Source organism: Lepisosteus oculatus, chromosome 3 (assembly GCF_040954835.1).
Source record: "Lepisosteus oculatus isolate fLepOcu1 chromosome 3, fLepOcu1.hap2, whole genome shotgun sequence".
Taxonomy (NCBI): domain Eukaryota; kingdom Metazoa; phylum Chordata; class Actinopteri; order Semionotiformes; family Lepisosteidae; genus Lepisosteus; species Lepisosteus oculatus.
Window position 1 is genome coordinate 12,531,898 of NC_090698.1, and position 27,164 is coordinate 12,559,061.

The 27,164-nt window shown below is 48.4% G+C and overlaps 2 protein-coding genes across 4 annotated transcripts in view; one reads left to right on the forward strand and one right to left on the reverse strand.

Moving 5' to 3' along the window:
• The window catches only part of zanl (zonadhesin, like), a 41,274-nt gene extending 31,532 nt beyond the window's left edge, over nucleotides 1-9,742 (forward strand). The window contains exons 40-51 of the mRNA XM_069186867.1: nucleotides 965-1,109; nucleotides 2,260-2,507; nucleotides 2,951-3,080; nucleotides 3,732-3,936; nucleotides 4,844-5,005; nucleotides 5,498-5,628; nucleotides 6,370-6,572; nucleotides 6,850-6,985; nucleotides 7,835-7,981; nucleotides 8,110-8,203; nucleotides 8,374-8,426; nucleotides 8,835-9,742. Of these exons, the coding sequence (XP_069042968.1) occupies nucleotides 965-1,109; nucleotides 2,260-2,507; nucleotides 2,951-3,080; nucleotides 3,732-3,936; nucleotides 4,844-5,005; nucleotides 5,498-5,628; nucleotides 6,370-6,572; nucleotides 6,850-6,985; nucleotides 7,835-7,981; nucleotides 8,110-8,203; nucleotides 8,374-8,426; nucleotides 8,835-8,878 (1,698 nt within the window). The 3' untranslated portion in view covers nucleotides 8,879-9,742. The remainder of the gene's footprint in view (nucleotides 1-964; nucleotides 1,110-2,259; nucleotides 2,508-2,950; nucleotides 3,081-3,731; nucleotides 3,937-4,843; nucleotides 5,006-5,497; nucleotides 5,629-6,369; nucleotides 6,573-6,849; nucleotides 6,986-7,834; nucleotides 7,982-8,109; nucleotides 8,204-8,373; nucleotides 8,427-8,834) is intronic.
• Nucleotides 311-25,975, reverse strand: trappc14 (trafficking protein particle complex subunit 14). Of its 3 annotated transcripts, none has more exons than XR_011189034.1 (12): nucleotides 25,325-25,975; nucleotides 20,286-20,381; nucleotides 19,755-19,884; nucleotides 19,503-19,589; nucleotides 18,965-19,085; nucleotides 17,735-17,882; nucleotides 17,147-17,229; nucleotides 16,612-16,775; nucleotides 15,795-15,937; nucleotides 14,231-14,424; nucleotides 13,229-13,498; nucleotides 311-1,149 (listed from the first exon to the last, which is right to left on the reverse strand). XR_011189034.1 is itself a non-coding variant. In XM_015340310.2 (11 exons), the coding sequence occupies exons 1-11, from the start codon at nucleotides 25,784-25,786 to the stop codon at nucleotides 13,345-13,347; spliced, it is 1,782 nt and encodes a 593-aa protein (XP_015195796.2). In that variant the 5' UTR covers nucleotides 25,787-25,975; the 3' UTR covers nucleotides 10,346-13,344. The 3 variants fall into 3 exon arrangements, 1 of the variants encoding a protein (XP_015195796.2); XR_001477744.2 differs by having other exon boundaries at nucleotides 311-1,161; XM_015340310.2 differs by lacking the exon at nucleotides 311-1,149 and having other exon boundaries at nucleotides 10,346-13,498.
• Nucleotides 25,976-27,164: the final 1,189 nt, after the last annotated feature.

Genomic DNA, 27,164 nt, shown 5'->3' on the forward strand with positions numbered 1-27,164 from the left:
ATAACCAATTACTGAACCATAAAACAGAAGATAATTGGTAATCCAGTGTGGTCATACACCACCACTTGTATCACCTTCCCAGCCACCTAGTGTCCCTGTCCACTTGACCACTATTTAAACTCCATTTCACCTCACTTAAACACACAGCAAGCAGAACAGGGTCCTGAACACAGTTACAGCACTACAGAGTGCATGAAACACATCTAAAACAACTGCTGTATTTCCATGAACAAGGGAATGGAGGGACCACTAATTTCCACAAAGTCAGTATTTATTTTCTGTCTTGCAAAGCTGTTAAAATAATCAGCAATTAGCATTTCATTCCTTTATTGGAAAAGATCTTATTCCTGATAGGACCTGCAACAACCTTGAGCTCTATCCAGACACTGCATGGGATGCCAGTGGATCACAGGGCAGAAATACAGACAATGTAGTGACAGGAATCAACGTAGCCATTAGCAAAGCCTCATCTTTTTTGGGAGGAAATTGGAGCACCCCGAAAAATCCCACATTGATACAGGGAGGACATGCAAACTCCACTCCGATACAGGTAGTATTAATCCCAGAACCCCCAGAGGTGTTAGGCAGCATCTCTGACCCACAGGAATGGATATTTTCAGTGAAAAGTTTGACGTTCCAGCTCCCTGATTACAGGGCTGGGGCTTTGTGGTAGGGGAAGATCTTTTGATCTGGGGGGCAGGTCTCTCCATTAGGAGGGCAGATCTCTTGATTTGGGGGACAGTTCTCTTGATTTGGGGGGCAGTGTTAGAGGCATGTCTGAAGTCAGAAATGGGAGGAGAATCTTAAAGAACCCTCTTGGAACACTAAATAATGGCACGCCAGGAATTCTGCATTGCCCCAGCTGTGGATTTATCACGGCTCCCTTTACGAGTGGAGATGTGGCGGATTCCCCTGTGGAGTCACTGGCTGGGCCTCGGCTTGACCACGCTCTGACCTCTCTCAGGTGGGAGACTCCTGGTTGAACGATCACTGCGAGAGGAGGTGCTCATGCACGCCGGGCGGCGTCCTGAACTGCGTGGCGTTCCAGTGCAGCGAGAAGTCGGTCTGCGCCCTGGACAGCGAGGGGATCCGCTACTGCAAGCCAGCCAGTGAGTGGGCCATCTCCTCTCCGAGCCTCACCCGCACCTCCTGGTTTCACCTCTCATTAGAGTTACAAGGGAACAAGTCATGATACACACCAGAGACAATGAGGGCTAGGAAACATCAGGGAAGTTGTTTGGCCCCGGGTCTAGGTCTCGGTCTAGCTCGTTTGATTAATGGGTGGACTGTAGTGCAGTAGAGGTTCTGGACCAAGACTGGAAGGGTGTGGGATTAGAACCTGAGTGGGAAGCTGCTGTTTCAGCCTTGAACAAAGTACTGCTGGGTCTCAACATTTGCTTGAGGAGAATTGCTCATTTAGATCAATGATCCAGACCCTTAAAGATGTGTTCTAAATTAGTGGGGCTGCCACTTGAGCAGAGCTTTCAATCTTCTTACATTAACAGTGTGCTTAGGCTATCTGTTCATATCTCCTCTGATCCCTCATGTGTTCTGCATGACCAATACAAACTTATGCCGTCAAACAAAGGTTTTAGAGTTCCTCAATGCAAATGTAACAAAATGTAGAATTCCTTTGTCCCACACTCATTCAACTGCTCAATAAATGCATTGACAATAAAGCAGTATTGGTTTATGGGCGAGTGCAATCAGTGGTTCGGTGCAAAACAAGGGGGTAATGCATAATTATAGAGGCTCGGGGTTATTGTTGGGGGAGTAAACTTACAGGTTATAGGAACCTTTGTGGATTGTTGTAGGAGTGATGCATAAGGACTTTGTATGGGTTGAGGTCTTTTATGGAATGTTATATTTTAAATTTTTAATGTAATATTTAATAGTACTATTTGTATCTTTTTTGTAAGTCTCAATGTGTTAAAAACAGAGCTGATTGGATGCTTTTCAATCAGACTTTCCAACAGGATGCTTTCTGAGAAATTATATAATCGAGGTTTATCGTATCTAGATTCTGGTATAGGCAGTAAACTAGTCAACAAGTCGTGTATGCAGATGATAGCAAAATAGGATCTGTGAACACTGTAGAAGCTGTGAAAGAAGTTCGAAAGATGTAGATGAGATTCAGTCTGGACACACTGTAACGTAGACGAGTGTCGAGTGTTGGTAGTGTGTATCCCAAGCCACTGTGACCACCAGCCTGCAGTGCCAGTTTTAACCAGGATCGTTGCTCCCTTTCCCTGCCTCCAGAGTTTGACAAGTGCAGCATTTCTGGGGATCCCCACTACCGCACCTTCGACCGGTTTGTTCACCACTACCAGGGCCCCAACACCTACATCCTGACCCAGACCCACGAGCTGCCCACCTCTCTGGCGCCCTTCACGGTTCGGGGAAAGAACACGCGCAGAGGCATCAACCGGAGGGTGTCCTTCCCGAAGGAAGTCTATATTGACATATATGGGATCAACATCCGCTTCTTGCAGCAGAGGAAAGTACTGGTGAGTCCAACGAACATACACTGTGTAGAGAAACTGTATAACGTGATATACATCTTATAATGGGATTACAAAGTAGCATTTGCAATGCACACTTGAATTATGGGTATGAATATTAATGTTATATGAGCCTGTTGTCCAATCACAGAGCTTCTGGAGACAACTTTGATCTGATTTCTTTGGAGTGTGGCCACTGTACAGAAACACAAAAGCATTGTTCAACTTTAAACAAATATGTGATAAAGCTCCAATCATATTCTGACTTTAGTAAACTTGCTCTTCCAGTCTTGTGTTTTGGGCTGAATTAAATGTCTTTTCCTAGTGCGTATAGACCATCCATTAAGCAGCAGCATATCATACCACTTTATGCCCAGTGCTTGAGCCCCAGCCTCCTCTCTGTGACAGGTGCTGTGCATTAAAGGTTTGTTTCTGATCCCCATGTGCAGGTGGATGGGGAGAGAGTGAGACCCCCTTTCCAGCCCCTACAGGGTCTGAGGTTGTCCCAGCGGTCACGCTTTGTTCAGCTGCACACTGACTTTGGCCTCTCAGTCAGCTTTGATGGGAAATACCATGCAGGTGAGATTCCACGCACTGACACAGGATAAAAAGGTCGGGTGGTCCCATGCACTATGGGTGCAAATGAGTGATATCACAAAGGAGTCTGACTGACAGAGTGACTGAGCCTGTGTGATGTCACAAAGGAGACAGTCCCTCAGAGTGACTGAGCCTGCATGATGTCACAAAGGAGACAGACCCTCAGAGTGACTGAGCCTCCGTGATGTCACAAAGGAGTCTGACTGACAGAGTGACTGAGCCTGTGTGATGTCACAAAGGAGACAGTCCCTCAGAGTGACTGAGCCGGCGTGATGTCACAAAGGAGTCAGACTGATTAGATTTAAAAGACGTGTCCCATTTAGGATGTGGTCCTTCCTTGCACTCTGTGCTTCCAGGACAATCCAGGTCTCTTCCACTCTCAGCAGGAAAAGTGGTTTTCTGGAAAAGAATGAGTTGTGATCCTGCACTGGCAGCAATACATGTCCAAACAGACAGACCATACTCACAGGCACCCAAATTGACGCTGATGCTTTCTCAAACTTAGATTTGCTGTAAAAGTTCTGGGGATTTCAGGCTCAAAGTTTCTCCCTCCTGTCTCTTCTTCCTCTTTCTCTTCACCTTTTGAACATTTTCCTCCTCCTCCCCTCTGCCCTGCACTGGCCCCTGAAACAGAGGTGGTCCTGCCCAGCACCTACCAATCTCACGTGCGAGGCCTTTGTGGGAACTACGATGGCCGTTCCAACAACGAGTACATGAAACCTGATGGCAGTCTGACCCGCAATATCAACGAGTTTGGGAACAGCTGGCAAGTGAGTGACAGGGAGCTACCAGGACAGAAGACCCCTCCTTCTCACCCTGCAGCCTGGCGTCTCCACAGGTAAAGATAAGAGGTCCTGCATAGAACTCCAAGCAAAAAGATCCAAAACACTTCACTAACAGGGGAGGATACACTTCCTCTGGAGTGAGCTTGAGTGACGTCACCACTGTCACCACTACATAGGAAACTGGCAAAATATTACTTCAGCAGGTGAACTGAGGGGGAAATTCAGACAGGCTAGAGCAGGCCTCAGCAAAGCTGTAGTGGAATTTAATCCAGCTGGAATCTTTCAAGAACACAGAAAGTCAGGACATCTGTTTAATGTGTCACCTGAAGGACTGACCCTCCTACTTCAGTGTCTGGTGTCATCATACCAATTTGGGCAAAGTCAAACAACACCATCTGCTGGTCCAACACCTCGACTTCCATCAGAGGCCAATTTTTCCTTAGATGTCAGCCATCCAAGTCTTGACCAGCCAAGCCTTGATTATTCTCCGACATCTTACCAGATCTGCAAGGCAAGGCTGCAAGGCACTATAGCTTCCGGTTTTCTGTAGGGCGTGGATGTCAGTTGTAGCCAACAACACAATTATCACCTGAATTGCTTTTGGCCAGTGCGCCATATGCATCAGAGTGAACCTTTTTGAATTTTTGTCCAAACTTTGATTCAGACATGAAAACCTGGCGTCCTGTCCAGGTTGTAGACCCACATTGTAGCCTAAAGGTCTGTAGTGTTTCCGGAAAGGGAGGCCAGGAACCTCACCATTAATGAGCAGGTTTCTGATGGTGGATGGATGGAAGCATTTCAAAGAACTGTCAAATCTGAGTATTTTTGTGTTTTGCGTTTGAAATGATATGCTGATTCTGTGGCAAGAGGAAGACTGTTGCGAGGTGTGAAGGTTCTTGCAGATTACCGTGTGCCAGTATGTCTGACTTCAGTCCTATGGCAACCCAACCCATATTGCAGGCGCGCCCTGGAAGAAAACCTGGAGACCGGGTTCGAGACAGGAGATTGCAGTGTGGACCAGCTGACCGTGGTGAATGGGTCTTCGCAATGTGGGGCTCTCGCTGACCCCCAGGGGCCCTTTGCACCTTGCCACCCCAGGCTGGACCCCGTGCAGTTCCAGGAGTGAGTGTGGCAAACTGGCAGTCCGATGTTAGTCCAGCCTGAGCGTCTACCTGTGTGTTTAACACAGGATGTGTGTGAGCTGTGTGTGTTTAACATGGGATTTGTGAGTGTCAGCTGTTTATTAATACTATTAGTAGTGTCTGTGTGTTAACTGTGTGTCTCTGTAGAAGCTACCTGGAGAAGCTCTGCTCATGTTGTTTGTGTGTGAGACCTTGTATTAATGGTTTGTTCCTTGCCTGAGAATTTGTGTATCAATGTTGTGTATGTGGGTGCTACAGCTGTGTCTTAATGTGTTGCTGTGTCTGGCATGCTGTGTGCTGCAGGTGTGTATATCTGGTGGTCTGTCAGTCGCAGATGTGAATTACTGTGTTTCTGTGCCTCAGGAGCTGTGTGTTAATGTTTTTTCTAGCGGTGAGGGGGGGTTGCAGGAGTGTTTTAATGTTGTGTATCTGGAGGGTCACGGGTGTGTGTTAATGTGTTTCCGTGCCTCAGGAGCTGTGTGTTTGACCTGTGCGCTGAGCAGAATGATGCCACCCTGCTCTGTGCCAGCTATACAGTGTACGCACAGGCCTGCCAGGAGCTAGGAGTCACCCTGGGGCCGTGGAGACAGAAGCTGAATTGCGGTGAGACACTCAGGCGTGTGACACTGACTTAGAAACAGTATATCTTGCCCTCAGTAGTCCCAATCAGACAGGGGTTGGGTGCTCTCTCCAGCCCAACAGGGCACCTTGTACATTTCAAGACTCTGCACACACAAAGGAGTCACACACCCATACCCTGGTGCCCAGGACCACCAGGACATCAAAGATAACCTTTCCACTAAACTTCGGAGAGGTGAGATCTTCTGGTTTTAAGGACTTGCCCTACAACTTTGTGCAGTTTGGGCAGAGGGTTACCCAAAAATAATTTTGAGCACCAATCAAGAAGTTGTTTTGACATCTAGAGAGCATTTCAGGCCACAATTTAAGTACCCTTCAGCCCTCAAATGGAGTTTTTTTTTACATTTCTAATCAGTTTCTTCTGTTCTTTATCCTTAGAAACAGGTGAGTTTTCATTCTAACTGGACTCATAGCTCTGAGGTCCCGGACTGGGGAATCTACTGTGTGGAGTTTTTCCCTATACTTCTCCAGTGCTTCAGTTTCCACCCATTCTTAACAGACATGTTGGTTAGAAGCACTGTTGTCTCTAAATTGTGCCAGTGTGCACTGTGATAGACTGTGTGTCCAGGATGGGCTGTGGGTTGCTGTGAATAACTACCTTCTGATAATGGGTGGATGAAGTGGGTTGCAATACAAAGGAATACTACAGTGGTGTCTTGGCCCCCGTCTGCTGCATAACTGACACCGTCCTTGTTCTTCTTCCAGCTCTCAGCTGCCCACCCAACAGTGTGTACAATTCCTGCATATCAGCCTGCCCGGCGTCCTGTGCTGACCTGGCTGCCCCCTCAGAGTGCGACACCTCTGTGTGTGTGGAAGGATGTCACTGCAACCCAGGCTTCGTCTTGAGTGGGCTGGACTGTGTGCCTTATTCTCAGTGCGGTTGTACCTTCCAGGGGCATTACTATCTGGTTAGTCTGATTGTCTGAGCATGACTGTATGTCTCTATGGTCAGACTACAGATTCAGAGCACACATCTCTGCCACCCATTAAGTGATAACTGTATTAATCCCTCTCTCTCAGCGCAGTGTTAATGTACTGTAGTGTCCAGTGTGACTGTGTTAACCCTTCTCTCTCAGTGCAGTGTTAATGGACTGTAATGTCCAGTGTGACTGTATTAACCCCTCTAAGTGCAGTGTTAATGTACTGTAGTGTTCAGTCTGTTCTGAGTCTGTCTTTGTCTTTCAGCTGAATGAGAAATTTGTGTCGGAGGACTGTAGTCAGAGTTGTCAGTGTACAGTCACAGGAGCCGCGTGTGAACCCAAGACATGCCCAGTGGGCCACATCTGTACAGTGTACAACGATACACGCAACTGCTACAAAGGTGAGATACTGCGTGTGAGTAACTGCACAAGTACAACTTAGTCTGCAATACATGTTTTTCAGAAGTGCCCTTAAGAGATGTGTGGTACAGAGCATTAAAACTGTGAAAGTAGGGCAGTAAAAATGCAGTCATGCAGATGTTTTTCCTCAAGCATGATATGGAATGCATAACCTGTCTCTGTCCCTGTGTCTCTGTATAAGCAGTGGGGCTCTGAACTGACTCTCTAAAAACATAAACAGGCTACATGCTATATGCAACATGATTCCACCTAAGTGTAAGACCTAGTTTAAGAGCACCCACGTATCTCTGCCTTCATGGCCAGTCCCACTAATCTGTTCCATACATTGACAATTCTGTTGTATCCTAACAATGTCTTAAAAATGACCTTCCTTAAAAACTCCTTAATATGTAAAGTGGGGCCCAGAACTGTAGCAGTACTCCAGATGTGGTCTAATTAGCACTGCAGTTTCAGCATAACCTCTCTTGCCTTGTATTGTGTACTCTGTGATACATAGCCAAGCATGTTAGCCTTTTTTGTTGTTTGTGCGGACTGTCCAGACGCTGAGAATGTGGAGTCTAATCATCTAGTCTTTATTTCACTTTGTGTACTTTCCTCTTGCTATATATGTACGTCGCTACGGAGCGTGAAATGTCTTCCTCCCGACCTGATTCAGATCTCGCTGTAGTGTAAAAGATGTCTCTGTACTGTGTCAAGTGTCATGACTCTCTTCACCCTCAGGTCTCTCCCTATAGTGTGACAGGTGTCGCTGCAGGGAATCATCACACAGACCTGTCACACAGGAGAGACACCTGTGAGCAGTGGGTCATTTCTCCTGCATGTCTCTGCAGAAAGTCCGTGTCTGAGCATGCCATGCTGGAATGACGGAATCTGTCAAGAGCTGCCAGAAGGCATTGGCTTCAACTGTCAGTGTCTTGAGGGATTTGAAGGCCCACTTTGTGAAGGAGAGAAGCTTCCTCCCAGCAGCAACCAGCTCGGTGAGTTTCTGAAGCAACTCTTCAACCGTGTCTGATGAGGCTCTACTAACATGCCAGTCAGACTCCCAGTTTCTGTGTACAGTAGCGTACAGCACATAAGAATTATCCCTTACTCTCCCTCTCTCCAGACGAGAAGACAATCATCCTGATTGGAGTTCTCGTCCCTCTCGTGGTGATCCTCCTGGCAGTGCTGTTTGTTTGTGTGCACCAGCACAGAGTGAGGTAGTATGTCTGTCCTCTCTCTCCCTCCCTGCTGTCTCTGTCCAATCGTTTTCTCCCTGTCCTCAGTCTCTCTCTCTCTGGGCCTCCCTGGGGTCTCTGTCTAAGGGCTGCCAATACACAAGAGTGTACAATCCGAGCACTAACTTATGTATCTCTCTCTTCTGCTGTAGTAAGAAACGATGGAAATATGATACAAGCAAAGAGGACTTGGCTTACCTGGAAAGTAAGTGTATGACACAATGGAGAGTGTTTTAGATTTGGGCTTGCTCTCAGTCTGGAAACAGGCATGTCCCGGCTACTCCTGTTTGCTTTATAGCAGGATTTTAAAATATCTACTGCCACATTCCTTCTATTTCATCCAGGGCGATGGCTGAAAGTTGTTGGAGGGGATAGTAGTGTGCCTGTTGTTCTGGCCAACATAGGTGAAAAGAGCCTTTCTCCTGTTCCTCCAACCCAACCACACCCAGTACCTAACACATGAAGTCTGTTCATGGGACTGGGAGGTTCCTTATATTTTAACCCGTGGCTGTGTTTAAAGAATTTTCACAGGACTGTCTTGTTTTAATCTTCTCGTCAGTACGTCAAAGTGCTAAACCCTTACCCCCAGCCTATTCTTGTTCTGTTCTTGCAGATAAGAATTACAAGCCAGAGAAAACCAAGGTGACAAAGTTTTGAAGACGTGGTCTCCTGGGCCCAGACCCCCCACCCCACAGCTCTCAACATCCAGAAGGACAGAAATCTCCACAGCCGTCTTAGTAGCAGAGTCCTCTTGCACAGAGACTGGAATGTGACAAAAAGCTGGACCACAGCAATGAATCCCTTATATAAAGCAGGCTATTTCTTCTGCAAAACCTCATTAAAAAGATTAGCATGTTCAGCTCCAGGCCTGCACAGGCTTTTTCCTTGCTGGAATTGTCCTAATTAATTCCTGCTTTATTACTAAGGATACAATTCCCAGTGGTCTTCATGGAGCACTTATCCCAGCACTGTGTCCCTCTGCCACAGTTTTTAGACATGGCTTGTTCTTCCCCCTCCTTCTATTCTGCTTCTGTCCTCTTGCCTCCTCTTTTTTCCCTGTTCCCTGTCTGTTCTCCTTCAATTGCGCATCCCAGAGATCATGTGACCTTTGCTGCCCTGATTGCCAAAGGTAGCATAACCTGTGCTGCTTCACAGAGGATATGAGACTTCTGAATCCTAGAGGTCACTTGACCCTTTCCCTCCCATTTCTTCTCCTCTTTCTGGCCTTTTAGATCTGAGGAAAACCCCACAAGACAAAGCCACAAAAACCGATTAAGACTTCCTTCTTAAAGAAAAACTGCAAGATAAATGAAGAAGAAAAGCAGAAACATCAGCTGTTTTTACTGCAGCTGCTGTTTCCAAGAACTGAAGACCTGCCTTTGAAAATGGTCTTGTCCCATGACCTTTGACCTGCCAAGGACTGGTGGAGTTGAGAGCTGTAACATTCCTGGATATTTTTATTATTAACTTATTTAAACCTTAATATTCAAAAAATTAATATCTCCATATTAAAGACTTACAGTGAAATTATGAACACTTTTTTCCATTGTTGCTGGTCTATCTATCATGACAAATGTGGAGTTGAAGGGGATAAAAACCTTCATGTTACCAGAAGGTCTGTTTGATTTAAGAATCCTGTTGCTTGTGATGCAGGCTCAGTTTTGGAGCAACAGTGTAACTACAAAATGAATTACATCATCCTCAACCGGGTCGCCAGCAGTCATATCACCCTGTAACTCACAACTGGCAACCCACAGAAGCTAATCAGGTGTGAGCCTGGTCAGTACCTGGATGGGAGACCTCCTGGGAACTTAAGGTTGCTGCTGGAAGAGGTGTTAGTGGGGCCAGCAGGGGACACTCACCCTGCGGTCCATGTGGGTCCTAATGCCCCAGTATAGTGATGGGGGCACTATACTGTAAACAGGCGCCGTCCTTCGGATAAGACGTAAAACCGAGGTCCTGACTCTCTGTGGTCATTAAAAATCCTAGGGCGTTTCTCGAAAAGAGTAGGGGTGTAACCCTGGCATCCTGGCCAAATTTCCCATTTGCCCTTTCTTTTACCAAAGGTACATTACATACTTCATTACCAAACTTCATTAGCCAGTAACACAGAGAGACAAAGAGTGACAAATCTGCAGGCTTCCACCTGTTACCCAATCAGCTTTATTTATCTGGACAAGGGGCAAAGCAGTCAGCGACAGCTTTACAACTGTGCAAGCTTGGTGCCTGAGAGATTGTTCCAGTTTTAACATTCTTTTAAACAAAATCAGCAAAACAAAAACAGTTTTCAATAAGTTACATTTAAATAAAGTGCTTGAACACAGACAAACATGGTTTTGTTAAAAAACAAAAAATGCACAACATTAAAAAAAAGTTTTTTTTAAAAAAGAAGGGCCTTCTGTCATTTCCTGTGGAAATGTGGCACAGTCACAGTCTTGGTTAATGAGATTGTTAAAGGTGGGGCTCCGAATGAGGGTCAATGTGGGGGAGTCTGCATCCCTCCCAGTCACAACACATTTCTAACCCTGTTTTAAACACATTGTCTGCAAGTACCTTCTTGATTCTTTTGATTCCTGTGGGATGTCCAGTGGGCTACTGACCCAGTCCCTGACGTAAGCAAGTTGATCCTCTTAGTGCTGCAAACAGCACAACCCTACATGCTCAAGTCACGCTCCCTTTTCAGAAAGTGAACCAGCACAGAGGGCTCCTCCACTCTATTTCAAACCATCCATCCATTTTCTAACTAATCCAATTCAGGATCACGGGGAAGTATCTCAGCAAGCAATGGGTACAAGGCAGGATAGGACGCCAGTCCAGTTGCAGGGCACACACAAATCCACACACACCAGGGTCAATTCTCCCAAAACCCAATACTCCAAACACTATGTCTTTGGACTGTGGGAGGAAACTGAAGAACCCAGAGGAAGCCCACACAAACACCGAACGCAGGGAGAACACACAAATTCCACGCTGACAGCACCCCGGGAATTCAACCCAAGGCCCCAGCATCTGTGAGGCTGCGATGCCAACAACTGCACCACCATGCCCATCTCCACTCTGTTTCATACCACTCAACTGAGCTTCTATGTGGAGACAGATGGCTGGGCTCTCTCTCAAGTCAGAACCTCTCTTCTATCATTAGAAACATCTAGCCAGGGGTTCCTACTGTCCATGTGATTATCTTCTTTCACAGACTGAGAGATGTGTGCAGCATGAGACTTTCTGGTTTTCAATTCAACAGAGCTCTGAATAGTCACTGCACAGGTTCAGTTGGAGAATTGGTCCATTTTCTCCTCAGACGGAGCGCAGCTGCTTGGGACTGGAGGGTCTCCAGCAGAGCCAGTCTCAAGGTGTCTATGAGCTTGAGTGTGCGGCTGTCTATCTGCATTAACCCCGACAGCATGGTCCCCACCTTCCTATGTACCTCTCGTTTTCCTCCTTTGGGAGACAGCCCAAAGAGCTTTTAGACCGAACCATCTACTGCAAGGAGGTTCCTCAACATCCTGTGTTCAGGTGCCGACTTGAATGGGCCCTGAACATCAATTACCCAGAATATCAATGCAGCCATTCATAATCCAACAACCCACTGACACAGCAAAAGCTGTGAAAAATCCCTAATATCACACCATTTTTGCCCCAGGTATAATGGCACATACAAGACAGAGAGAGATGCTTAAATCTCAAGTTTAAACTGACACGCCTCTTCCTACTTGTAAAGAAACAATGTTGTGTGGGGATTGTGCAAATTTACTAGAACATGTCCATGCTTGCAGGTTATCGAGTCAGTTACTAAAACAGACAAAACCACCTTCCACGAGAGCAGCATAAAGGACGAAAATACTGTTGGATGTTGACCGATCCAAGAATCCACCTATCATGAAAAAATGATTCCTAAAGATACTAAACCAGCAGTACAGTGGCGGCACCAACCGTTTCTTTTAGGGAGACGATCCATGATGTGCCAGTAGAGACAGAGGCCTGATTTCAGTGGCCAAAGCATCAGATGAACAAAAGCAAAAGGAGTGTGTGAATAATTGTGTGCCTACTTCTCAACCACAAACTGACTTTCAAAATCATATTTCATGGGCAATCAAAAGGCCTGAGGGTTGGGTTGAGGGGGTAACTGACTGTACTCACAGGTGGAGAGATAGCAGCTCGGGCGCGAGACAGACAGATGGGATTGTGAGAAGTGAACGAGCAGACAGAGAAACTCAAAAACAGTGGCCCCCAGAACAGAAGCCATCTTGTAAACACACAGCCCCCAGGAGTGGTTATAATGGAAGATGGGAACCCAGCAGAAAAGAGCTGGTGAAACAGGGTCTCGCTGTACCCAAATTCACACACACACCCTCACACCACTCACCCAGACGACGGTGACAGGACTCATAATACAGCATTGGAATTTACAGTGATGACAAATAAAACTGTAATCATAACAATTATTGTTTTCGAGAAAAACGCATATAAAAAAAACATGTTTCAGATAAGTGTTTACACACCAGGTCTATTTACAGTAACTCCAGTGAATTTCTGAACGACATTGACAACAAAAAGTATTAACCATAAAATATTTCGTTTATACAACTCATTTCACCTTTTTCAGTAGTTTCAAGTATTTTACGAGCTTCGTCATTTAATACGATACATTTGTACTGTCCTAAAGAGCTGCGGTGTTATCGGCTATCGGGAGAGTTGATAAGGTTATGACCTCTGTCCTTTCATCTGTGGTCGCCATTTTTGCGGCGTGTGCGTGGTCACTGTGTCTTTGCGGTTAACTATCGCTCACCATTACATTTACACCAAACAATACAACCGCTGACTGGCTAGAGGAGGGACGAACACAAAAATATAACATTTTAATCGCCAAAACAACACACATACCGTTAACCCTCCCCCACAATGAACCAGCATAAAATACAGTAATATAAAATAAAGTAGTAAAAACTGCAACATATTTCAGTTTTCCAAGTCTGCGACGAATTTAAGGAGAAGAAGAAGAATACAAACCTTGTGGCATTTTGAGCTTATCCCTGTCCGCATGCGTACCTGCTGCGCAGCGCGGGAGCGGGAATGCGCGCGAGCGGCGGAGCTGTTTCATGGAGTAATTCAGGAACCGGTGCGGTTTAACTGACAGACTCGAGGACCAATACTTTACACTCCCTCTTGGCAATCTTGTCCAATGAGAGGACGGCTTTGTCCTGGGGGTGGTACAGCGGGCGGCCAATGGGAGAGCCGACGGGAGGGGTGATGGCACGACGCTCCATAACACTGCCAGTCCTGCAATTCCACAACCAAACACCAGGGGTCACTGTCTGACAGCATCCCAGCCTTTTGAAACTGGTGTACTAGGATGTAAATACTGTATATTCATACATGGTGTAAATGTATGTGAATGGCCTAACAACAGGCTAAAAGAACGTCTTGAATAAGGAGTATGAGGAGAACTGAGTCTAAGTATTCAAAATCCCCAAAGGCACTGACAAATTCAATCCAGGGGATTTCTGCAGAATCAGCAGTGAAACACAAACCAGAGGGCAGGGAAACTGCTGAGGTGCGTGTGTTCAAAACACCCGTTTCCACAAAGGGTTGTGGGGGGCATGGAACGAGATACCCAGCTGTTCTGGCCAAGCAAATACCCTGGCTTCTTTCAAGACACAGCTGGACCAGATCCTCCAATCAGGACAGGGGGCTTGGTTATACAGGTGGCGGGAGTTTGGAACAGTATAACCAGTTATATTTTGAAACTGATGCCTTGGCTTCTTTCACTAAACAGCTGGGGGAGTTCCTCCAAGGAGGCACATCTTTACACAAAGGGATGTAGGAGTGTGGAACAAGCTGTGGAACAAGCTGCCCTGCCACCTCCAATGGCCTCCTCTCGTTTCCAACCTGTCCTGTGCGCCGCCTTACACGCCAGGACAGCGTGCGAACAGGCTCAGAGCAGTGGTGGGCACCAACAGGACTCTAGATGGTGAGTGCAGGGAGTGCCCTGTACCCCCGTACCCCCCGTACCTCATGAGGTGTGACCGCGAGGGCTGCTGATGGGAGAAGGACTGCGACCTGCCCAGACTGGCCTGGTGCCGATCCAGGATGTCCCTCACGGCCGGGCTGGAGGGGCTGTTCTTGCGGGACAGGGGCCGAGCGTCGGGCGGCGGGTTCGACACAGAGGCGGTGAACTGCAGCTTCAGCTTCATGTGCTGACTGAGCTGGAGGGAGGAGGGAGGGGGGAGAGAGGAGCAGTTCAGATGACGGGCCGGGACACAGAGAAACTCCCTGTGGGAGGGCGAGGAAATCTGGACCACATGGTGCGGAAATCAGGAAAAAATGGGATGATCCGCTCCCTGTACTCAGTCTGACAGGAGAGCCCACTTTACTGAGGATTAAAGGTCTGACGGACACCCTACCACACTTTAATTGGGACCTGCGACTCCATTCCCTCCCAGTGCTAACAGATCCCATTTTGTTAGTTTTCTAAAAAAATCTGGAGGAAACGTATGTGTGGAAAAACACTCCTCTCGCACAGCTTAGTACAGTAGGGTCTCTTGAATTTAACACTGGCACAGTCGCTTATTCACGATTCGGTCTGGCCGACAGGGTCTTCGATGGAAGAAGCTGTTGAACGCAACTTTAAAATTAGCGACGGCGATCATGAGATGAATCCAGTGAGCCTCTCTCTGCTGTCTGCCCAAGTCCCCCCCCCGACTCAACGTCCAAATCACAGCGAGCTCTTGTGTTCCCAGTGTAACAGACGCTCCGGGTTCTGTCAGCAGCGGGGGGAATCACAGGCTGGAGAAGAGCTTAGAGGCTCACTGCCAGTTTTATTGTGGCATTTCATTACAGTGGGGTACGGTGTTCATGGACACATAAGAAAGTGTAAGTGGTATACAGAGAAGGGATTCATGTTTATTTTAGCTGATTACTATGGGTTTCTGATTTTTGTTGTTTCTTTTAGTTGATCGATGTGATTTAAATTAACTTCAGGCCAATGCATTAGTACTTTAATAATCTTATAATGGAAGTTTTCTTATGTCTTTTAGCCATCCTGGTTTAACCAGGACACAGGCTCCAGTCTGGGCCAGGGCTACAGTCTGCACCAGTGCTCAACCGGGACCTATATGCTGTAGGACATTACGTGACAACACAGGGCTGGACTTGGTTAGAAGTGAATCTGGCTGCTCTCTGCTCCCAGCCCTCGCGAACGTCGAGACCCTGCTGTACTGACAGCTCGTATCCAGCTCAGCAGCTGCTGCAGTCAGTCCTCGCCGCAGTAGTGGATGCCGATGTCTGTGTCTCCCGCTAGGCCTGATCCCTGTGATCAGGACAGACGCAGTTCCAGGCAAAGGCACTGTGAGCGCATGGGTGTCCGGCCAGCCACAAGGGGGCAGTGTTGCACCGCAAACCTATCACAACCCCGAGTGCCGTAAACTCACCCACCCAGCCCCTGGAAATTTTCAGCCAGTTCTGCGCTGACTTCCTGGGGGAATCGCCATCTTAGCTGTTTAACAGCCGGGCCCACGAAGGTCGGACCTGTAAAGCCCATTTTGTGTTGCGCAAGTCCAAGGCAGGCGGCCGGTACCTCAAATAGTCCGGCGCGCAGTATCTGGAAGGCCACGGTGAAGGACAGGGTGCTGCCCTTGCGACAGTACCCCAGGTTGCTGAGGGGAGTGTGGCACACCACCGAGCTGACTGACTGGCACTCCTCCGCACACTGGCCTCGCCCTGGGGGCAGAAACAGAACACAGAGCTTAAAACCACATCAGCACCCAATGCAGTCCTTACACCTGCAGCTTGACCTCTCCTTCCCCTCTCCTCCATCTGCCTCGTTCCCTCCCTCTCAGCCCAGTCTCTGCCGGAGACAAGTGGAAACGAGACGAAGTGCTTTTAAAACTGGGAAATGGAACCAGTTCATTACACAAAGGGGGGATGGGAGTATGGAATAAGAGCTGGATTTTCAGGACAAACTCTTTCTCTACCTCAACCACGTGGGTTCTGTTCCTGTGGAACGTCATTCAAAAATGACACTTGACCAGGTCACCTTTCAGGGTTCAGGTCTATACCAGGCCTCCAGTCCAGACTAGGGCTACAAGCTGGATCAGGGCTACAATCTGGATAACAGTTCAACCTGGACCAGGGCTAAATCTAGATCACCACTCACAAAAGCTCCAGTCTGGATCAGTGCACAACCTGGACAAAGGATCCACTTCTGGACCAAGACACAACCTGGACAAATGCTCCAGTCTGGACCAGGGCTTCAATCTAGGCATCAGGTTTCAATGGCTAACTCTATCAGAACACTGCTCTACCATTATCTACCATTATAATGTTGATTTCACTGAATGTTCTTTCTTCAGCCAGCAGTATAACATCTGGAGGATCTGGAGTCTGTCCCTCACCGCTGTGTGCTCCTTCAGGTGTCCACACCAGCCTGACCGCTAGGAAGTCCTGCAGGTTGTTCAGCAGGGTGTATCTGACCCGGAAACGCTCCCTGACCCTGACTGGAGACTCGCAACTCGCTGTCATCACGAACCGTGGCCGGTCCAGACGAATACTGGGCAACCTGAGAGAGAGAGGGGTTCCATTAACAGTGCTCTCACTGAGAGAGAAGGGTTAATTAATATATACTGGACGCTATAGTCCACTGACACTGCACTGAGAGAGAAAGGGGTTAATACAGACACACTGACTGGACACTACAGTCCATTAACACTTCACTGAGAGAGAGGGGTTAATACAGACACACTGACTGGACACTACAGTATATTAAGACTGCACTGAGAGAGAGGGGTTAATACAGATACAATGACTGGGCACTTCAACACTAAAAGGGTAACACAAAAAGACAGAAGAGAAGAGAGTTAAAAAAGACACACTGGACATTACAGTTGTGCTGAACTTGAGAGAGAGAAAAAGGAATTAATCTAGTCTGACCTGTAATGTGTGTAGATGCTGTTGGTAAAAGGCAGCTTGGGAGTGGACCACTGCAGAACAGCAACCAGGGGCACCTCCAGACCCTGAGACACACAGAGACACCCTTACTGACACCCTGTCCCCTCCAGACCCTGAGACACACAGAGACACCCTTACTGACACCCTGTCCCCTCCAGACCCTGAGACACACAGAGACACCCTTACTGACACCCTGTCCCCTCCAGACCCTGAGACACACAGAGACACCCTTACTGACACCCTGTCCCCTCCAGGCCCTGAGACACACAGATACCATTACTGACATCCTGTCCCCTCCAGACCCTGAGACACACAGAGACACCCTTACTGACACCCTGTCCCCTCCAGACCCCGAGACACACAGATACCGTTACTGACACCCTGTCCGCTCTAGACCCTGAGACACACAGAGACATCGTTATTGACACACTGTCCACTCCAGACCCTGAGACACACATACACTGTTACTGACACTCTGTCCCCTCCAGACCCTGAGACACACAGAGACACTGTTATTTACTAACTGTTTAAATTGTTCCTGCCCTCCATCCAGCTGGGTAGTGGTCTCACCTCTTTGGTATCTTCCTGTAACTGCTCATTGACCTGTAGCTGAAACAGAAAGTTGTGCTCCTCCAGGGCGCTCAGCATGCTGGGTAGGCGGCAGGAGAGGCTGTCCATTCTGTAGAATGATGCCATGGTAACCTCACCTGATTGGTGGCTGCATGGGATACGATAATCCAATTCAAACAAAATGGACCAGATAGCCTGGGGCAATTAACACTGTACACACAGTCAGCTCTCTGTTATCTAGCTAAACCTCTGGCTAGCCCTCATAGGACCTTCCTGAACTCAGTTTAAACCCTGCTGGGGAACCCTCTGACCGTGGACCAAGGATTAAGACGAAGAACTAACACTATATTACTGCATTAGAGACATATTCCGCATACCTGTGCAAAGTTGTATGTGGTAGTTAGCACTCAATAGAAATAAACTACTTCTGAGAAAAGTAATGCTAACTTACTCCACTACGCAGTGTGACAGGTTCTCTGTTCTAATACATAATTGATTTAACCATGGGCGGCACAGAGATGATTGGATCCTGGGTCTGATTTAGGACCAAGGGAACCTTATGTGTGGAGTTGGCATGTTCTCCCATAGTTTCTGTGGAATTTACTCTGGATGCTTCCACATCCCAAAGACACACAACTAGGTCAATTGCAGTTTCTAAATTGCATGTGCCGTTGTGCCCTGTGATGGACTGGTGTCTCTGTGTTTTTGCTCTGGGTTACTGTGGCCCTGACCAGGAAAGAGAGGCTTCCTGATCGTGGCTGGACGGCTTGATCTCCGTTTCTCCGTGCGGCTCGTCATACTCGCACTGAGAAATGGTGAGGGGCCAGGTGTTTCCTTTCAGTGGGACAAGACCATACTGAATGGGGACTGCATACAGAACGCTTATTTTGTGATCAGGTTTTTGACTTATTTACCCTGGAACAAAACAGATTGCAAAAGCAGAAATCAAGGTAGCGTCATCACTGTTTCTCCCCAAAAACCTTTACTACTCTACTTCCCCCATTCCCAAATGGGACCCTCCTCCCGGACTGACTCCAAAGCCACCCTGCCAGTCTGAATCAGAGAACGGAGCCGAGATCTTTTAGGGCTGCACAGTGCCCCCTACTGGCCCCTCAGACGTGAGCGCCAGACCATACAGCCTAACGCCAGCCAGCCTCACTCCTGCCTACACTCACTGAAGTAAGAGATACACTGACTGATGTGAAAAGAAATATGGACACAGAGACTGACCAGACGTTGTCAACGAGGAGCACCGAGCCATCGGGCATCATGGGAAGGTAGGAAGCGTTGAAGTTGGGCAGGATCCTGACATCACGAATACAGACCTCTTCCTGAGAGGATGCATTGAGGACTGAGGCAGAGGGGGAGAGAGAGTTAATACAGTGGATACCCCACACTGGATATCACAGTCTATTAACAGTGCTATCAGCGAGAGAGAAGGGTTAATGATATAAGATATACTGGACACTACAGTCCATTAACACTGCACTGAGAGATTGGTTAATACAGACACACTGGACACTACAGTACATTAACACTGCACTGAGAGAGAGGTCAATACAGACACACTGACTGGACCCTACAGTCCATTCACACTACACTGAGAGAGAGGGGGGTTAATACATACTCACTGGACACTGTGTCAAATGCTATACTGAAAGGAAGGCAGAAAACATAGTGTCTTTCATGCTCATCAGTGAGGTGTTAAGACACTCGGACACAGGCAGCAGTAGAGCAGTAACCACTATATGCTCAGAGCTGCCCCTACCTTTCAGCATGGTGAGGTGTTTGCCAGAGACTGTCATCTGCTGGCACTTCACTGAGGGGGGTGGGAGGACCGTCAGGGTTGTGCTCACTGGAGGAGGTCAAAGAGCAAAGGTCAGCATGAACAATTACACAGTTACAGAGCACCTGTAACAGACACTGCAGATGAAAGGCGATGGCTTTAACAAAGCTCTCTATTTAACCTGAACATCATCCGTTACTATGAGTTAAATACAAGTATGCATGACTGGCCCACCCTGCGCTTTGAAGGTGTTCAGGTCGTCCCGGAAAATGTGGGCAGGGCTGCGGTGCTGCAGGATGGTGAGATAGCCGTGTTCCTGGACCTCTGCCTTCTCTACTTCCTGCTTCCACACCGTCACGATGACCTGCAGCCAGACGCTGGATTAACACACCCTAAGCACAGCAGCGCACTGGAATAACACACGCTGGACACTCTGGATTGTCATACCCTGAACACACCAGGACACTGGAACAAGACACACTGGACACTCTGGATTGTCCCACCCTCAACACACCAGTACACTAGAATAACACGTGCTGGACACTCTGGATTATCACACCCTGAACACACCAGCACAGTGGAACAACACACCCTGAACACACTGGATTAGCACACATTAATGACCCGTGACCCACTCAGCACAATCTGTATGCCCGATACACTGGATTAATACACTTCATCGATGCGCACAGCTTCAGCATAGAGCACTCATCCAAATGCACCAGATGACCCCCCTGTCCTCCCCCAACATGGCTCTGACCTCACCTTGACCTTGAGAGTGCTGACCGGCAGCTTGTCCAGGGACACGGTCAGAGGGAAGATGACCTCATCGCTGAGCACCACCGGCTCGTCCAGAGGAGACTGCCGCACACAAACACAGACAGAGTGAGGCTTTAACATGCTGCTCCTTGCAGACAGGGCCACTGGCTTGCGTACAGCCCATCGACTGCACAGCGTTGCCAAGCACTGCACCACAAGTCTCCCCCTTCAGAGTCCTTTTCATGGAAAGTAGACAGCAGGTACACTTTTTGCTACTATATACAGTAAAACAAAACTAATGTCGTACACAAGAGCTGCACTGCATACACAACTTTAAACTGTTAAGAATGAACAGCAGAATGCACAAGATCTTCAAAACCGCGCTGGTGCTGGTAAGTGTCCCGATTAAAGCATTTCACTTCAGAGAGACAGCCGCCGAGACGCCACGAGTGCCTGTTCTTTCCAGCCCAGACATCTGAACAGCCGGTGGTACGGTAATGTTCACAACCACTTTGCCCCCTCCCCCCCACCCCGCTGCACTGGTGAATACGCACACACGCACCCTGGCAGAGAGCCAGAGGAAACAGACAGACAGCACACTGGTGTCTGCAAGCAGGGAGCTGTGAGCCTGCGCTACAGAAACGCTCCCCATTTCCCTGTGCAAATTTACTCAGAACACACTGATGAGCCTGAACCTTCCAGCTTCAAACCTTCTCCAAAGCTCCACTGTGAGGGCCAAAAAAAACCCTGTATCTATCGGGACCTCCAGCCTGGTCCTGCAGAGCCACAATCCAGCTGCTTTTATTGGTCATTTCTAAATTGTTACATGCTAAACGTGTGGCACCGCTTAAATATGCAAGCAGCTGAACCGCTGACATGTTGAATTCAATCATTTCAAAATCACTGGAACACAAACGGGTGGCATGGAGGCATTGCTACCTCGCGGCACTGAGACCCTGGGTTCAATTCCTGGCGTGCTATCTGCGTGGAGTTTGCATGTTGTCTTCCCGTTCCCGTGGGTCTTCTCCGGGTGCTCTGTTTTCCTTCCGCAGTCTAAAGACATGCTAGTAGCATAACCGGCTTCTGGGAAAAATGGCCCTTGTGCGAGTGCGTCTGTGTGTGTCCCGAGACTGACGGGCGGCCCATCCAGGATGTACCCTGCCTTGCTCCTTTGCTTGCTGGGATAGACTCTGGCTCTCCCGCGACCATGAATGGGATAAAGTGGTAACAAAAGGGATGGATGGAACAAAAATCAGAAATCCTTTCGGATTTTAAGGATTTACAGGCGCTCCTAATCTTACAAATCTGTGATTTACAGGGGAACTGTAAGGAAGGTTGGAATGGAGCTCTCCAAAATGAAGATTTGAGACCCAACAGCATTCCGTTCAGTAGTTTATAGAGAGATGTCTCACCCTAGCTACTGTTTGCACTCAGGTTATTATAGGGGTGAAAGTGTGCAGGGCTCTTTGTACAACTGGAAAGCTGTAGACAAAATACAAGCTATCTCCCAAGTCCAAATATTCTACACAAAGGTGAGCGTGCTCACACGAGGACAGGTGCTGCATTAACATTCTGGAAAAAAATAAAATAAAATAAAAGGCACAGTCAAAGTCAATCCTGGGCAACTGCTCAGGGTCAGCAGTGAAATATGAACCAAGAGGCACAAGTGGAAAATAAGGATAAGTGCAGTTAAAACTGAGAGCAGGAGGCCCTTCTTTGCACAAAAGGTGGTGGGAGTGTGGAACAAGCTGCCCGTGCAAGATGTTGAAATTGTTATCCAGGATCGAAAGAGTGCACAGTGTAAAAACCAAAATAATTTCTACGTGTGCTTTAAGGCATAGAGTTGCCGTATTTTTCACAAGGGGATTTAAATCGATTAAATAAAGGCGTGGAAGAAGCCAGGATTCTGCTGGAGTGAGTTAAGCAGGATCTGAGTCACCATCAATAGTGCTGACATCACTTCTTAAGCACATAGGTACACATAGGATCCGTGTGCTCCCGTGGTTTTTAATTACACAAAAGCCTGGGAATTTTTTCCAAGTCAAATGGCTGATTTGATCCCTTTTCCCCTTAAAACCTTCCCAAGTCACGCGCAAGATTCCGATCATGTCACGCAACAGAAATGTGGATCAGCAGCAGGGCGTCGTTTGTTGTTTCTGATAATCTGGGCTGCCGAGTTCTGACCCGATTAAGCGGATCCTCTCGTTGCGATCCTGACACCACAACGCCTAAATATGCGTCCAAGGGGAGGGTGAATGATATTTTCTGTTCTGAGTATTACACAAGAAAAGCCCAATAAAGATGAAAAGCGATATCTCTGCACGATATTTTCACAGCTTTCTCTGGCTCTCACGTCTTTGGCTCTACGGTGCTCTGCTACAGCCCACATGACGCTCACGACACCTCGCCCTTCTCCCTTCTCTTCCCGCCGGTAGGGGAGCGTGTACAAATTCCCTCACATCTCGCAAAGCGTCTGGGTACACTTTTAGGGCTGGCCTGCGAGAGCAGGAGCGGATACACCCCTCGAGGTGGGCCCGCAGTCCTGTGAGCTGAAACTAGCAATCAATACAGTGAAGAGCACAAGTCTCAAGACATTTAGCATTTTTCCACTCTTTTCAGTCATTCTGTATTTTTTCTACTTTCAGAAACGCAATTCCGTGGTGAATCTTCTCCCGACATTGGAGCCGCTCAATTTCACACTAACGGCCAACCCTGAAAGATTTTGCTATACTTTGGTAAACAAATAACGACCTTTTAACTCTGGGATTACTGGTGTGTAGAGAGGAACCCCCGCTGTCACTGATGTTTAGTTGATTAAAAGCGATGGATTATTCATTTGTGGATGACTTATCTTGGGCAGCTGTGGTTAAATCTTCGTGGATTCCGATCAGCGGGAATTGAAGATGCTTAATGACAAGCTTCAGGGAGTCTTGTCGCCAAACTAAGATTGATTTATAAAGTTCAAAGTTGTTTAAATAGTGGACAAAAACAGTAGTGGAGAACATAAGGAAACTGTCAGTGCTCAGAACGTGATCTATTACCTCTGAATGCCCTTCAACTTTGACACAGCCACACAAATAGCACCCCCAGCTCTGAAACTGAGCCCAGGACCCCAGCACTGCGAAGCAGCAATACTAACCCATGCCCCACCAGGCTGCCTGCTTGCAGAGCCATTAGTGGTTATTTGGAAAGGGGAAGGGACAGGAGCACCTTTTTTGTTCTCCTCTCCCCACTTCTGCTTTCTCTCTTGCAAACAGGCCCTACTCAGTTTTAAAGACGTAAGACCGGTAACAGACAAGAGAAAGCCATCTGGCCCATCCAGCCCATTTGGTTGTTAGTAACTAATTTAACCCACGAGCTCATGTAGGGGATTCTTGCATGCAGCCAGGGTATCGGTTTCAACAACACGTCTGATCAGCTTGTTCCACACTCCCGCCACCCTTTGCGTAAAGCAGTGCCTCCTGTTTCTGGTTATAAACGCAATTCACTTCTGTCCTGGGCATCACCAGGTGATAATGAGAAACGTGAGCTCTGGGGGGCTACAGTGCAGTAAGGGGGTGGGACTTTGGACTGGGCAGTGTACACTCCTACAGCATCTTCTGTGAAGAAGTGCTTCCTGTCCTGATTCGAAGATCTAATCCAAAGATTCTTGAGGATACTAGGATACTGGCTTCAACAGCATGGCTGGGCATGTTCCACGCCCCCACCACCCTTTGTGTACAGAAGTGCTTCCTGCTCTCAGTTTTAAATATGCTCCCCCTTTTTTCCCCTCTTGTGTCCCCTGGTTCGTGCTCAGGTGCCCAGGACTGACTTTGATAGCACCTTCTGTTGTATGCGTATCCAGAGCGTGAAAGCAGAGCCCGATCACTTGTGTATGTGCTCACCTCTCCACAGATTATATCTGAACTCAGGGGAAAACAAATAAGGAACTGGAAGACTTCAGTCACGTCTCGCTGGGCAAACACAGGGCGCCACCTGAGCAGCTGTCTGCAGAGCGTGCGGATTTCAACATCCGGCCCCCCGAGCAAGCTGAGACTGGCCCGCTGGGCGCCGCGGGGCTCAGAAAGGAGCCGAGGCAGGGCGGAGGGCTCAGGCTGGGCTGGGAAACCGATCCACCCAGGAACCGCTCCCTGCAATCAGAGCAGCCCTGCGGTGGGCTACGCGAGGAGGCCCGGCTGGGACGCTGAGAAATCCCAGCCTGGGCTCACACTGCCACACTGCTCTGCGGTGAGAACTCCCGGTCAGCACAGGGCAAAGGGGCAGAGAGAGCTTTGCCATAGGCGGGCCTGACACTATTACTCACACCTGGGGGGGTCAGCCAGTGTGAACTCAGAAGCCAAAGCAGACTCGGGGTCTGGCCCAGGCTGCTCCTGGCGCCCTGGCCATTCACCCGATGCAGTGGAGAGCCCCTACTGCCAGCCCCAAAGCAGAAATCGCCCTGGTAGCGCTACTGCCCCCTGTACAATTAATACGAAGCGTAAAACAAGCGTCTAGCAACATGACTCTACAATTACCGATGAAGACGCGTTTAGAGAGTGACACTCCAACCACAAGCTGCTGCGTGACGCAGCGGTTCGGGACTGTACCGGTTTCGGGTGGCTGGGCCAACGGGGTCCTAAAACAGCCGGTTATCAAAGCTAACGGGGCCATCTGGGCTCGAGGCTGTCCGGTGACACGGCGCCTCCGATCGCCGTCTGAAACGGTGACAGCAGCTGCCTCGGAGGGAGATTCTGCAATTAGTCAGTCAATTAGCGAGAGATGCTTTTGAAAAGGGCTTCCCAGTGCAAATCGCACTGCATAGGAATTTTCCATCCCCTCCGAAGAAACCGAAATCTTCTCCTTTTTAATGTGCGGATAGACCGGGCACATTTAATGTAACCTGCACGGTGCTGTACATGTCAGTTGCACAAACAGGAAACGCAAACTTCCTAGTTTGCAAAGCAAATACTAACATTTAATAGCACCTATCTCAATACAAGTAAGGTTTAATCGCCAATTCAACATTTATTTGGAGCTGCGATCTTGATATGTTTCGCTGCCTTCACCTGCAAGGGCGCCCGCCGGTACTCCCTCCCGCCGCTGCCGGTGTTGTTGTGAATGAGCAGCGGCTTGCAGTCCCGGAACCCCCGGCACCGCGCGTCCGTCCTGCCCGGCGCAGGGTCCTCCTCCTCGGCCTCCGCCGCCCCTTCGTCCCCGCTGCTGTGGTAGTCGTGATGCGGCTGGGATCGCTGCCTGCCCTCGCCGGGGCTCACGCTGGCCACCGCGCACAGCGAGCCGGCCAGTTCCCTCCAAGCCCGGCTGCTGGGCGAGTCCGCCGCGGATCCGTCACCGCCGCTCCCCGCCGCCTCCCGGCAGCGCAGCACCAGCAGGAAGCGCACCGTCTCGCCGAGGTAGAGGTGACTCCGGCGGGGCAAAGAGCGGTACCTCGCCGGGTCCGATAAGTCTGAAATAGGCACGGCAGGGAAATACATGAAATACTCGCACTGGGATTCCATCATTAAAACCATTTCCCTCCAGTAAATTCAATGCAATGTGATTCCTATATTTTTATCTCCTTTTTAACGAAGGTTTTCTGCAGCCCTTTGCCGCAATCCATGAGCACTGTCATTGCGGAACAGCACAAACGCCCCGATTTGACACATTCACCCAAAAAACACACACAGGCGCAGTAGCCGAGCGCCGCGCGTCGCACGCACTAGGCTGCGGTAGAAGAAAGCCAGGGGAAAGCAATCCATCCTCGAGAATTCCACCTCGTGACCCAATTTCCTACTCTCAACACGTGAAAGGTAACATGTAAAAGCAGCCTTTTGGCCAGTCTTGCCCGTTTGGTGGTAAGTAGATAATCGATCCGAGGACCTCATCCAGCCCTTGACGGAAGCCAGGGTATCAGCTTCAACTACTTTAAAGGGCAGCTTGTTCTCCACTCCCACCACCCTTTGAGTAGAGAGTGCTTCCTGTTCTCAGTTTGACATACACTTGAGTGACCTCTGGTTTTTGTTTCACTGTTCATTCTAGAGAAGCCCACTGGGCTGGCTTGACTTTTTTCAATACCTTTGCAGATTTTAAGCGCTGCAATCAGGTCACCTCATGGACTTTCCTGTTCTGAACTAAAGATAAAAGATAATTAGTTCCTTTGCTTCAGTGATTCTTAGCCTACAGGCACCCTGTTGGTTCCCCAAATCTGTTCTCGCATCCCTGATCAAAAAATCGTTGACGTAGGTCAGTTCTTTAAACCTAAAATATATCATAACTATAGAATGAAAAAGAATGAATTATTTAAATTTCACAGTAATTACACACGATTACATGAGGAATTACACGTTATTAAAGTTTCCTTTAAAATGCCTTGGTCTGCTGAAACCAAGTAGTTGTGTTTATGTGTCTGTCGTTTTAGACGATTTACTTTCTGAAATAATCTGGCCCGTGCCGCGCCGCCAGGGGGCACACGGAGCCACGGCTCTAGTCTACCGGTTTAGGTAGGACCTTCCTCTAAACCTGGAATTCCGGCCGCCGAAACGTTGTGTTTTCTTTCGTCCCCTTTCAGCATGGAATAAACCTATTTCTTGTTTCTTTGCAGCCTACACATGCTGACGCAGCTACCCGCCTGAACTGATATATACCAGTATCTACATGTACAATGTGTTGCAGAGTATTTTTCCCGGTTGGGAAGTTCAGTATTAGTCCTCCAGATGAGTGCTGTGACCCCGGCCCCTCCTCCTCATATGGAAATCTGCCCTTGTAGTCGTGCGGGTCGGCGCCTCCTATGCAAACCGAGATTCAAATTCGGTTCGCATTTGAGTCAAACGTTCGCTACGGAACCTAAGCCCTCAATACTCACACAGCCCGCAGTTCGTCATCCTCTCTATCACCTCTCACTGTGGCCAT

Coding starts and splice junctions, on each gene's coding strand:
- trappc14 (XM_015340310.2), bottom strand. CDS start 25,786: ATGGTTTTAATGATGGAATCCCAGTGCGAGTATTTCATGTATTTCCCT. Junction 19,590..19,754: donor GAACACCTTCAAAGCGCAGG/GTGGGCCAGTCA, acceptor GACCTCCTCCAG/TGAGCACAACCCTGACGGTC. Junction 15,938..16,611: donor ACCTGAAGGAGCACACAGCG/GTGAGGGACAGA, acceptor TTCTGCCCCCAG/GGCGAGGCCAGTGTGCGGAG.